Consider the following 13,642-nt stretch of genomic DNA (forward strand, 5'->3'; position numbering starts at 1 on the left):
TCAAGGAGTTTGCTCAATATTGGGTGTGCTCAAGCACTCACAGCATCCTCAGAGCTGTGACACTATCCCATCAGATGAATAAATCAATTGGCAGATCAGTTGTTTTCCACTCACCATAAAAGCCACCAGGGTTTCCGAAACACTTTGCCCCTTTACTGCGCATTCTTGTGCTATCTCTCGAATGATATTCTTTATGACACTTTCTGTCTGGGAATGAGACATCCTGGGGATGAGATAAGGTCAGTGCGTTACTATGTAATATTTTCCCTGCAATTTCCCCTTCATACAAATCCAAATACATTTATAGTCCACAAACTATCAATGTAGATATGATAGAAGTGTATAAAATAATGAGTGGAATGGATCGGGTGGATGTGAAGCGACTGTTCACGCTATCCAAAAATACTAGGACTAGAGGGCATGAGTTGAAGCTACAGTGTGGTAAATTTAAAACGAATCGGAGAAAATTTTTCTTCACCCAACGTGTAATTAGACTCTGGAATTCATTGCCGGAGAACGTGGTACGGGCGGTTAGCTTGACGGAGTTTAAAAAGGGGTTAGATAGATTCCTAAAGGACAAGTCCATAGACCGCTATTAAATGGACTGGAAAAATTCCTCATTTTTAGGTACAACTTGTCTGGAATGTTTTTACGTTTGGGGAGCGTGCCAGGTGCCCTTGACCTGGATTGGCCACTGTCGGTGACAGGATGCTGGGCTAGATGGACCTTTGGTCTTTCCCAGTATGGCACTACTTATGTACTTATGTACTTATGTAGGTTTGATGCAGATTACAAGATTTACTAGGTATACCTGGAAACAACAAACATATAATCAAATTATATATGGTAATAAAAAAAACTGCCTCTAAATCAATTAAAACAAGTGGGTTTTCGACATTTTATGAGAAGACATGTGGAGGGGCATTTTCAAAAGAATGTCCTGCTCATAACGACCAAAAGAACCATCCATCTCCCAGCCATTTTCAAACAGGAGAAACATTGGGATTTCCTGTTCAAAAACATGTGAGAAGGACTTTGTTGTGCTGAAACTGTCCAAAATGAACAGCCATTTTCCAAAATGAAACAGTGTAGTAAATTTAAACCAAATCGGAGAAATTTTTTCTTCACCCAACGCGTAATTAAACTCTGGAATTCGTTGCCGTAGAACATGGTGAAGGCGGTTAGCTTGGCAGAGTTTAAAAAGGGGTTAGATGGTTTCCTAAAGGACAAGTCCATAAACCGCTACTAAATGGACTTGGGAAAAATTCACAATTCCAGGAATAACATGTATAGAATGTTTGTACGTTTGGGAAGCTTGCCAGGTGCCCTTGGCCTGGATTGGCTGCTGTCGTGGACAGGATGCTGGGCTCGATGGACCCTTTGTCTTTTCCCAGTGTGGCATTACTTTTGTACTTATCCAAAATATGAATGCCAAGAAATCAGGCACAAAAACATCTGTCTGGAACCATTTGTATAAAATCGGCCACACAGACGTCCCTGCAGAGCAGACGGGCAGACTAGTGACAACCCTGTGGACTTTGAATAACAGGACCCAGGTACAAATCCCAATTTAATTCATGTTATCGTGAGCCCTCCAGGAACAGATCAAAACCTACTGTACTTAAAGATACACCACTACAATAGCCATCGCAGGTGTCTTATACATTCAGGTACAGTAGATATTTCTATCTGATAGGCGTGCTCACATGTACAGAAATAAAAGAGTTAAAGTTACACCTGAGTCCTGTTGTTCACAGCAGGGGCGTAGCCAGCCTTCCGTGGGAGAGGGGTCCAGAGCCCGGAGGGAGGGGGCACATTTTAGCCCTCCCCCCGGCGCCGCCCCCCCATCGCCGACATTGCCGCCCCCCCTCCCGCTGCGAACCCGTCGCCGCTGCAGCCTACCTTTACTTTTGCTGGCGGGGGATCCCACTCCCCGCCAGCCGACGTCTTCTTCTTAGTCGCTTTCTGTTCTTCAATTTGTTTGCTGACGTCGTGCAGGACGTCAGACTCAGAGAACAGAACTGTTCTCTGAGTCTGACGTCCTGTACGTACAATTACGTGCAGGACGTCAGCAAACAAATTGAAGAGCAGGAAGGACTGAGAGGACGTCGGCTGGTGGGGAGTGGGATCCCCCGCCAGCAAAACTAAAGGTAGGCGGCGGCGGGGGCGGGTTCGCCGGGAGGGGGGTCCTGGGGTGAATCTGCGGGGGCCCCGGCCCCCTCAGGCCCCACGTAGCTACGCCACTGGTTCACAGTCCACTGCACTGACCACTAGGCCACTTCTTACACTTGTTTGCTGCTCTATTAGGAATGGCTATAATACCTGAAGCTGTCATACAGCCTGGTATCCACTTGTGAGAAATGTGTAAATATATTGCTTTTTCACTTAACATAATTACAAAGATAGAATATGTAGCTTATGCCCTGGTAGAAAGGAACTCTTTAGGGGTAAGGGTGTAACTATATTTGTGTAGGCCCTTTCTAACAGAGATCACCACATTATATCTTTCTAAACTGCTGAGAGAGATGTATGAAAGTTTCAAGGACAGGCCTTAGAGCTGAAATAAAACTTTAGCCAGGCATGAGACCATGAAACTGTGAAGCTATTTCTAACAAAAGGGAACAGAAGAAAGGGGGGTTGGAGGGAAGGTGAAGCATATCATGTATGAAACTACGAACGCAGAGTTCTCACATAAAGGTTTACAGATAAGCAAATGTAAATCGAACAAAAGAACTAACAATGAATTGAAGCTCTGTCTATGGAAAATTTTCAGAAGGCATTGTCATATGATAACCAGCACTGATGTAATAGGGGGTAAATGTGATCAATATTCAATGAGAAACTTAGGGGCAGACACCTAATGTAACCAGAAAGAAAGAATATATATAAACTGTAAAAATTAAGGAAGGGTGCGCCTGCTTGCTTTCAGAGACACAGAAATCTCCAGACTGTTGACCCCTCCACCTTATCCTCTACTATCTCTGATCTCCTCCCTTCCATCTTGTCCTCCACATCTGTTGACAAAGCTGTCTCCACTTACAATGCCACTCTTTCCTCTGCTCTAGACACCCTTGCACCGTCCACCTCCCGGCCCACAAGACGTACCAATCCCCAGCCCTGGCTGACCCCTTGCACCCGATACCTTCGCTCCTGTGCCCGTTCGGCTGAACGCCTCTGGAGGAAATCTCGCACCCTTACTGACTTCATTCACTTCAAATTCATGCTATCCTCCTTCCAATCCTCCCTATTCCTCGCTAAGCAGGACTATTATATCCAATTGACCAATTCCCTTAGCTCTAACCCTCGTCGTCTATTCGCCACCCTCAACTCCCTCCTCAAAGTGCCCTCTGCTCCCACCCCCCCTTCACTCTCTCCTCAATCTCTGGCCCACTACTTCCGTGACAAGGTCCAGAAGATCAACCTCGAATTCACCACCACTCCTCCTCTTCAGCCTATATCTCACTCTCTCATCCAACCTACCCAGCCCTCCTTCTCCTCCTTTCCTGCTATCACCGAAGAGGAAATCGCCCATCTCCTCTCCTCCTCGAAAGCCACCACCTGTTCCTCTGACCCCATCCCCACCAACCTACTTAACACCATCACACCTACCATCACCCCCACCATCTGTCATATACTTAACCTCTCTCTCTCCACTGCATCTGTCCCGGACACCTTCAAACATGCTGTGGTCACTCCACTCCTCAAAAAAACCATCACTTGACCCTACCTGTCCCTCCAACTACCGCCCCATTTCCCTCCTACCCTTCCTCTCCAAGATACTTGAACGCGCCGTTCACAGCCGCTGTATTGATTTTCTCTCCTCTCATGCCATCCTCGATCCGCTCCAATCCGGCTTTCGCCCCCTACACTCAACAGAAACGGCACTATCTAAAGTCTGCAATGACCTATTCCTCGCCAAATCCAAAGGTCACTTCTCCATCCTCATCCTCCTCGACCTCTCCCCCGCTTTTGACACTGTCAATCACAACCTACTTCTTGACACACTGTCCTCCCTTGGGTTCCGGGGCTCTGTCCTCTCCTGGTTCTCATCTTATCTCTCCCATCGTACCTTCAGAGTATACTCTCATGGTTCGTCCTCCTCCCCTATCCCGCTCTCTGTTGGAGTTCCTCAGGGATCTGTCCTTGGGCCCCTTCTTTTTTCAATCTACACCTCTTCCTTAGGCTCCCTGATTTCTTCTCATGGTTTCCACTATCATCTTTATGCCGACAACACCCAGCTTTATCTCTCCACACCAGAAATCACCGCGGATACCCAGGCCAAAGTCTCGGCCTGCTTATCCGACATTGCTGCCTGGATGTCCAACCGCCACCTGAAACTGAATATGTCTAAGACTGAACTTATTGTCTTCCCACCCAAACCCACTTCCCCTCTCCCTTCACTCTCTATCTCAGTTGAGAACACCCTCATCGTCCCCGTCTCATCTGCCCGCAACCTCGGTGTTATCTTCAACTCCTCCCTCTCCTTTTCTGCGCACATCCAGCAGATAGCCAAGACCTGTCGCTTCTTCCTCTATAACATCAGCAAAATTCGCCCCTTCCTCTCCGAGCACACCACCCGAACTCTCATCCACTCTCTCATTACCTCTCGCCTTGACTACTGCAACCTACTCCTGACTGGCCTCCCACGTAGCCATCTACTCCCCCTTCAGTCCATCCAGAACTCTGCCGCACGTCTTATCTTCCGCCTTAACCGATATACTCATATCACCCCTCTCCTCAAGTCACTTCACTGGCTCCCAATCAGATACCGCATACAGTTCAAGCTTCTCTTACTCACCTACAAATGCACTCGATCTGCGGCCCCTCCGTACCTCTCTACCCTCATCTCCCCTTACGTCCCTACCCGTAACCTCCGCTCTCAAGGCTAATCCCTCCTTTCAGTACCCTTCTCCACCACCTCCAACTCCAGGCTCCGTCCCTTCTGTCTCGCCTCACCCCATGCCTGGAACAAACTCCCTGAGCCCATACGCCGTGCCCCCTCCCTACCCATCTTCAAATCAATGCTCAAAGCCCACCTCTTCAATGTCGCCTTCGGCACCTAATCACTACACCTCCTCTCAGAAAACTTATCTACCCCAACTTGACATTTCGTCCTTTAGATTGTAAGCTCTTCCGAGCAGGGACCGTCCTTATTGTTAATTTGTACAGCGCTGCGTAACCCTAGTAGCGCTCTAGAAATGTTAAGTAGTAGTAGTAGTATTCCTGCAAGAGTGTATTTCTTTTCTTTAACAATAAATTAATTAAGACTTGCTTCACCAATTTGATTTTGTAAGTTCTTTTTGTATAGGTTCTCAGGTTATCTGGGGGCTATTTATACACTCTCACTTTCACTTCTTAGAGGGGGTGTATAGGCCTAAAACCCTGCATCAAGGCACTACAAGTCAGCACTAGTCTACATCATGAACCTGACTTTTGAAGACTTGGCCATTGTTAGCACTAACACAGATGCTTGGTAGTGTGTAAGGCCTCGGAGTCATCGAGCCTGACAAAAGCAAAACAATTTGGACAATAACAACTTTTTGTTGATGTATTGTTATCAGCATGGACGTCATTACAGGGACATCAGGTCGTCATGTTCCAGTACTCCTGGCACCAAGACTTGGGGAGAAAGTTATAAAGACCCCATCCTTGAAAGTGTTATCAGTTAGCGGGCAAAGGAGATGTTATCTGCTTGGCCCAGGGGTCTGGCATCTCCATCTGCCCCCTGCTCTCCGCAAACATGCTGCCCCGTCTCCTCTGCAAAGACAACTTTGTTTCTGTTTTTGCAACTAGCTTTATTCTCAACACAAGAGAATAGAGCCAAACCCAGGCAAGAGCCAATCTTATTAATGTTCTTAAAGCCTACAAGCTGCAGGTAAGCCCAGAGGAGAAGCACCTAAACAGATGTATGGGCAACAAGAGAGGGGAGTGGATGGAGACATGTATCCCTTCCAGCAGGACTCTGCAGGGATGAATTTATTTTAGTTATATTTGTACCCCGCGCTTTCCCACTCATGGCAGGCTCAATGCAGCTTACATATACAGGTACTTATTTGTACCTGGGGCAATGGAGGGTTAAGTGACTTGCCCAGAGTCACAAGGAGCTGTGCCTGAGGTGGGAATTGAACTCAGTTCCTCAGGACCAGAGTCCACCACCCTAACCACTAGGCCACTCCAATTGAATGCCAAGGTGCAACTGGGAGCAGTAGAGTTGTGCTCCGTGCTTAACCAGGTCAGGAGAACAAAGCTGGAAATCTGGGAGCGGCCCTTAGGGTCGACCAAGCAGTGAGGCCTTAGCCCTACAGAGCTGGGAGCTAGGCCAGGGACCAGGAGCACCAGCCTGAAAAACCTACCATCTGCTAAAACACTGCAGTTTCCACTGAGCACCCTGCAAGTTATACCAATGAGTTCACTGGAAAAAAAAAAATCAGTTGTCTCTACCTTCATCTACTGGTAAGAGGGGATAACACCTGCTTGTTCAGGATGCTACAGCCCAGACAGTAAGAAATAAAAAATAAATAAGGTTTTCTACAGGGTTGATATACCTGCACAGAATTATAATCCTAACATGAACAAGTATGAGGTGATCAAATGTTTCAGAAAACAGCATTTGGAGGCTATGGGAAGCAGTACGAAATGTAGTGGTTATCCATAAGAGGGGGTTGGGTTTTAATTTAAGTATGGGTCTCGTAGAGACCAAAGAGGAAGACAAATTCTGGACTTATCTAAGAGAAAGGTAGACATCACCCCTGTAATACAGCCGGGGGTGGAGGAGTAAACTAATGGGATATAGCTATACCTGGCTATAATCTATTCAGGAAGGACAGGGTAGGAAAAAATGGTGGAGGAGTGGCATTGTATGCTAAGAATAATATTTAAGTGACAGACATCCTGTGGTAAATGCCAAATCGGCACACACTAACTGCACGTTAAAAAAAAATATATATTTTTTTTCAGTGGAGGAAGTGTGTCCGGGGAGGGAGAGTGGGACGTCCCTGCGCAATCAGTAATCACAGCAACAATACTGTGAACTAATTGATTCGTGCAGGAGTAGCGAGTGAGCCCTTACCACCTACAAAATAGGCGTTGGTAAGTGCTCATGCGCTAATTTTTTTAAATGGCCGTCCATTAATGGCCAACGTTGTACTTCGCAGTGGAGATCTTCTCAAGGTAAGTGGTGGAACTTATTTGGACTCTGTTTGGACACTAATACATTATAAGATACAGAATATAGTGAAGGGCCATTAATTCAAATAATGGAAAATCGACCATTTTATTGCTGAAGTAAAAATGGAGTTAGTGCACTGGAAAGAATCGCTTAAGGACGTGCTGAGGCCACTTTTTACTGCAGTTTAGTAAAAGGAGCCCTTAGTGTGTGCTAAGCAGTAGCACAGGCCCATGAGAGGAACTACCACGTGCTAAAAATCTCACTCGAACTGCGCTTATTAACAAAGATAAGGTATGGACAGCACTTACAGTTAGCGCATGGTAACGCACTGAGAATTGAAGTACAGAGGTGCCAAACTGCCTAGTTTCAGGAAAAAGACTTTCTAGCCAGTCCTAATTTTTAAACTTACATCCAAAGCAAAGTGGGATTTGTGGTCCCTGATTCTACTCAATGTTATTAGTGCAGGTCCCATAACAAACCAGGATGAGATTGTGGGAAATCTAGGACCAGTCTAAAATCTCCCCCCCCCCCCCCCCCCCCCCGGAACTAGATATTTTGGAAGCTCTCTGTATGCATGGACAGCTGTCGTGCAAGGAAAAGTAAGAACATAGTAAGGGGGGGGGGGGGGAACCCCTGCTCACTAGACCCACTGCTCTTTTACACCCTCATCGTCCCCGTCTCATCTGCCCGCAACCTCGGTGTCATCTTCGACTCCTCCCTCTCCTTTTCTGCGCATATGTTCCTCTATAACATTAGCAAAATTCGCCCCTTCCTCTCCGAGCACACCACCCGAACTCTCATCCACTCTCTCATTACCTCTCGCCTTGACTACTGCAACCTACTCCTGACCGGCCTCCCACGTAGCCATCTATCCCTCCTTCAGTCCATCCAGAACTCTGCCGCACGTCTTATCTTCCGCCTTAACCGATATACTCATATCACCCCTCTCCTCAAGTCACTCCACCGGCTCCCAATCAGATACCGCATACAGTTCAAGCTTCTCTTACTCACCTACAAATGCACTCGATCTGCGGCCCCTCCTTACCTCTCTACCCTCATCTCCTCTTACGTCCCTACCTGTAACCTCCGCTCTCAAGACAAATCCCTCCTTTCAGTACCCTTCTCCACCACCTCCAACTCCAGGCTCCGCCCCTTCTGTCTCGCCTCACCCCATGCCTGGAACAAACTCCCTGAGCCCATACGCCGTGCCCCCTCCCTACCCATCTTCAAATCAATGCTCAAAGCCCACCTCTTCAATGTCGCCTTCGGCACCTAATCACTACACCTCTTCTCAGGAAATCTTAACTACCCCAACTTGACATTTCGTCCTTTAGATTGTAAGCTCTTCCGAGCAGGGACCGTCCTTAATTGTTAATTTGTACAGCGCTGCGTAACCCTAGTAGCGCTCTAGAAATGTTAAGTAGTAGTAGTAAAAGTAAGAACATAGTAAGGGGGGGGGGGGGAACCCCTGCTCACTAGACCCACTGCTCTTTTACACCAAACTATTTTTCCAAAGGAACCTAAACCCATACGTTTACTCCAAAGAGGTTCCTTATTTCATTTGATGCATCGCCTTTCACGTTAACAGCAAGACAGTTTACTAGAACACCTTTGTGTTTTAATCAGAATTCAGAACTAACAAACAAAAGCTAGTCTCAGGGATCTGGCCTCAGCGGCCTGACTCTCTACTAGCCAGTCTGCAGCTGGACCTGATCCTGGCTTCCATTCTTGCCACACAGTGTATCCTGGTTGTCTCTCACCTCTGCTGCTGCACTTGTGCCTGGCTGAGCCTCCCAGTCCCAGCGGGTTCTGTTGTTTACAGGCCTTGTTACCATGGAGATACAATTGAAGCCCAGAGAAGGAAGTGGGCGTGGCTATGGGGGACACCTACAGTGCAGAGCAAGTCTGCTGCTTCAGCCAGAGAGAACTGAACTTTGTTTCTCTGGAGATGTGCTGACCAAAGGAGAGAGTAACATAGTAGATGACGGCAGAAAAAGACCTGCACGACGGTCCATCCAGTCTGCCCAACAAAGATAAACTCATATGTGCTACTTTTTGTGTATATTTTATTTATTTGTAGCATTTGTATCCCACATTTTCCCACCAATTTGCAGGCTCAATGTGGCTTACATTTGCCGTAGTGGAGATTGCCATTTCCGGTTAACAAAATTACAAATGGTATTGCATTAAGGTGCGTGCATACGTGGTAAAGAAGAATACATTATGATATTGCATATAGGTTCGTGTGTGATAGCTTGGCCTATTTGACATCGTTATTAAAGGGCATTGCATTAAGGTGCATTCATACGTTTTAAGTAATGGTAGTAGGTTGGTTTGCAACATATGTTAGGTCATCAATTACAAAGAAATCATTTTCGACATGAGATTAAAGTACTGACCTTGATTTGTATCTGTCATTTTCAGGGCACAGACCATGGAAGTCTGCCCAGCACTAGCCCCGCCTCCCCCCACCGGCTCTGCCATCATTAACAGGCTTATTTTCGAAAGAGAAGAGCGCCCATCTTTTGACACAAATCGGGAGATGGGCGTCCTTCTTCCAGGGTCGCCCAAATCAGCATAATCGAAAGCTGATTTTGGGTGCCCTCAACTGCTTTCCGTTGTGGGGACGACCAAAGTTCATGGTGGGGGGTGGGGGTGTCAGAAGCATAGCGAAGGCGGGACTGGGGCGTGCTTAACACATGGGCGTCCTCGACCGATAATGGAAAAAAGAAGGGCGTCCCTGACGAGCACTTGGGCGACTTTACTTGGTCCATTTTTTTGTTACGACCAAGCCTCAAAAAGGTGCCCAAACTGACCAGATGACTACCGGAGGAAATCGGGGATGACCTCCCCTTACTTCCCCAGTGGCCACTAACCCCCCTCCCACCCTAAAAAAAAAACTTTAAAAATATTTTTTGCCTGCCTCTATGCCAGCCTCAAATGTCATACCCAGCTCCCTGACAACATTTTGCAGGTCCCTGGAGCAGTTTTAGTGGGTGCAGTGCACTTCAGGCAAGCGGACTCAGGCCCATCCCCCCCCCCCTACCTGTTACACTTGTGGTGGTAAATGTGAGCTCTCCAAAACCCACCAGAAACCCACTGTACCCACATGTAGGCGCCCCCCTTCACCCCTTAGAGCTTTCGTAGTGTTGTACAGTTGTGGGTAGTGGGTTTTGGGGGGGGGGTTGGGGGGCTCAGCACAAGGTAAGGGAGCTATGCACCTGGGAGCAAGTCCACTGCAGTGCCTCCTAGGGTGCCCGGTTGGTGTCTTGGTATGTCAGGGGGACCAGTGCACTACGAATGCTGGCTCGTCCCATGACCAAATGGCTTGGATTCGGTCGTTTCTGAGATGGGCGTCCTCGGTTTCCGTTATCGCCGAAAATCGGGGACAACCATCTCTAAGGTCAACCTAAATTTCGTGATTTGGCCGTTCCCAACCGTATTATCAAAACGAAAGATGGACGCCCATCTTGTTTCGATAATATGGGTTTCCCCGCCCCTTCGCCAGGACGTCCTGTGAGGACGTCCTCAGGAAAACTTGGGCGCCCCTTTCGATTATGCCCCTCTAAACCTCCTTGTGCTAACTAATGCTTGGTCTCCATTGGATCTATTTCCCACATTTAGTCATGGTGGTCCTGTTCTACATAATGACTTTTTAAAAAAGCTAAGTTCGTTTTTTCAACTTTAAGATATTTGCATAGAAGTTACAATAAAGTTTGCACAAGTAATATGTGATTATAATATTGGACCGGTGAAGAGCAGCGACATACCAAGGGTGGGGCGGTGGGGGCGGTTCGCCCCGGGCACACGCCGCTGGAGGGGTGCAGAGAGCAGCTGCGCGCCTGTCGGCTCCGCTGGTTCCCTGCTCCCTCTTCTCTGGAACGGGTTACATACTGTTCCGGGGCAGAGGGAGCAGGGAGCCGAGAGCCGTGCAGCTGCTCTCAGCATCCAAGAATGCGCCCGGGGGGGGGGGGGGGGGGGGGGTTGATGCACTGGGGGGGGGGTGTTGCACCAGGAAGGGGGGGATCGTGCTGCACCCGGGGGGGGGGTGGTGCACATCAGCAATCCGCCCCAGGTGGAAGCCGACCTAGGATCGTCACTGGTGAAGAGGCAATGGCGAATTAAGAGAGTTGAGTCTTGAGTATTCCTTCTCTTAATAAATGAATCGCCGCCGCACAGTTGGTGCCGCTGAGGTCCACGTGACTAAATGTGGGAAATAGATCAAATTGATCTGGGATTGAATTTATGAATTGCTCTGCTCAAAGTTGAAATTAAGCCAAGAGGCGCTGGGCTTTTTTTGAGTGTAGACTTTGTTACTTGGCCCCCACCTGGCGAAGAAGTGTTGACGTCTTGAATTTTGACCTCTATAAGAAGATGTATGGTCTCCATTGGAGGCAGGCTCCAAAGCAACATTTTTAACTGGGTTCTGCAAGTCCTCAAGTCTGGAGTCCTTCTCCTCCCTGCTCCCTCAAGCCAGTCTGCTTTCCAGTCCATGATGATATCCCTAGTGAATATCCATGCATAGCTTCCGGTATGGATAGGTAAGGATGTAGGTTAGAAACCAGGACTAGTCAAAAATATGCCCACTGGAAATGAGTAACGTTTCACCTATATATACTGTATATATACGTGCAAATTTATATTGTGCATATTTATTAGTGATATCCTGAGCACCAGACAAGCTTGGATTGAGGGGGGAGGGGGGAGAAGAAGGGCAGGAACGATTTAAGCACTACCAAGGCCAGTTTGCCACTCGAGGACAGCAGGATGAATATCAGACCTGCCAAGTCTCCCGCTTTGACTGTTCAGCTCCCGCATTTCACTGGAGAAGCTGAAATTCCCACTCAGAGGCTGAACACGGTTCTGCCCATCCGAGGGTACTCAACGAACTCGGAGATGCTCTGGTGGCTCCGCTGTCTGACCTCTTCAATGTTTCCTTAGAGTCTGGAGTGGTCCCGGAGGACTGGAGAAGAGTGGATGTGGTCCCTCTGCACAAGAGCGGAAGGAGGAGGTTGGAAATTACAGACTTGTCAGTCTGACCTCAGTGGTGAGCAACCTAATAGAAACGCTTCTAAAACGGAGGATCATGAGGTTTCTCGAATCGAATGGACTGCAGGAACTGAGGCAACATGGCTTCACTAGAGGCAGGTCGCTCGTGTCAGATTTCTTTGACTGGGTGACCCAACAGTTGGATGTGGGAGGGGCACTAACTGGGCAAATATAACTACATAAATAGCATTCCTAACTTTGGGTCTCTTTCAAGCTGTGCTAGCAGTTCCTGCAGGGCAGTGCCGACAGAGCCCATTCAAAGTGAATGGGCTTTGTCCAGTGGTTCCCAAACCTGGTCCTGGAGGCACCCCAGCCAGTCAGGCTTTCAGGATATCCACAATGAATATTCATGAGAGATGTCTGCATGCACTGCCTCCACTACATGCAAATATCTCTCATGAATATAAATTGTGGATATCCCAAAAACCTGACTGGCTGGGGTGCCTCCGGGATCAGGTTTGGGAACCACTGGCTTTGTCGGCATTACTGCATTGGGAGATGCTAGCGCGGCTTGATAAAAGAGGCCCTTTGTCTAATTAGCTATGCGGTGCTGGTATTATCGGTCAGTACCCACATAACTACCAGCTAGTGGCTGGTAGCCTGCAAAGATCTCCTCTCCCTCCTGCCCCCCCCCCCCCACTAAGCATTGGGCCTCCCCACCCTTAGAACTACCTTTAAAATCCCTGGTAGTCTAGGGGTTCACAGGGCAGGAGTGAGTGCGCATTGCTCCTTCCCATTGTGGCTCTGACATCAAAATGACTGCCGCAATCTCCAGAAGCAGTCTCATGGTATTACAAGTAGCTGAGATAGTTCCGGGGGAAATGGGTGCTTAATGGGGAGGGGGGGGGCAGGAGGGAGTGGAGACCTTTGCAGGCTACCAGCCGCTACCTGTTAGTTATATGGATACTGACCGATAGTGCCAGCACCGCATAGCTAATTAGATAAAGGGCCTTTTTTATCAAGCCATGCTGTAATGCCAACAAAGTCCATTCACTTTGAATGGGCTCCATCGGCATTGCCCCACAGGAACCGCTAGCACGGCTTGATAAAAGAGGCCCAAAGTTAGGAAAGCTATTTGTGCTGTCATATTTGCCTGGTTAGCTATGCAGGCACCGACACTGAATGATGCCGGCACCCAAATAACTCTCAACTCCTCCCTGACTCTGGTCTAGAATGCCCCTCTGCAGCCCAGTTCCAAAATGGCCAGTTCGTGTCGATACCGAGCAGCAGTGCCAGGTTAAATGCCACTGAATATGGCGATTTAAGTGAGCAGGAACCTTTCTTGGCTGCTTAAATCGTTTTGAATATCAATGTTTTCCTGTTTAAATTGAAAACTCTATAGGATATCTTGACCCTGGGCATTCCTGAGAATTCAGAAGTACTCAAATTCACGTCATAGTATTTCATGGAGGGGCATAATCGACC

The 13,642-nt window shown here is 48.0% G+C and overlaps 1 protein-coding gene across 1 annotated transcript in view; it reads right to left on the reverse strand.

Annotated features, from left to right (window-relative positions):
• Nucleotides 1-8,959, reverse strand: part of CFAP206 (cilia and flagella associated protein 206) — a 109,695-nt gene extending 100,736 nt beyond the window's left edge. The window contains exons 1-2 of the mRNA XM_030199112.1: nucleotides 8,929-8,959; nucleotides 115-223 (exon numbers count right to left, since the gene is read on the reverse strand). Of these exons, the coding sequence (XP_030054972.1) occupies nucleotides 115-222 (108 nt within the window). The 5' untranslated portion in view covers nucleotide 223; nucleotides 8,929-8,959. The remainder of the gene's footprint in view (nucleotides 1-114; nucleotides 224-8,928) is intronic.
• Nucleotides 8,960-13,642: the final 4,683 nt, after the last annotated feature.

The sequence above is a fragment of the Microcaecilia unicolor genome, chromosome 3 (assembly GCF_901765095.1).
Source record: "Microcaecilia unicolor chromosome 3, aMicUni1.1, whole genome shotgun sequence".
NCBI classification, from domain to species: Eukaryota; Metazoa; Chordata; class Amphibia; order Gymnophiona; family Siphonopidae; genus Microcaecilia; species Microcaecilia unicolor.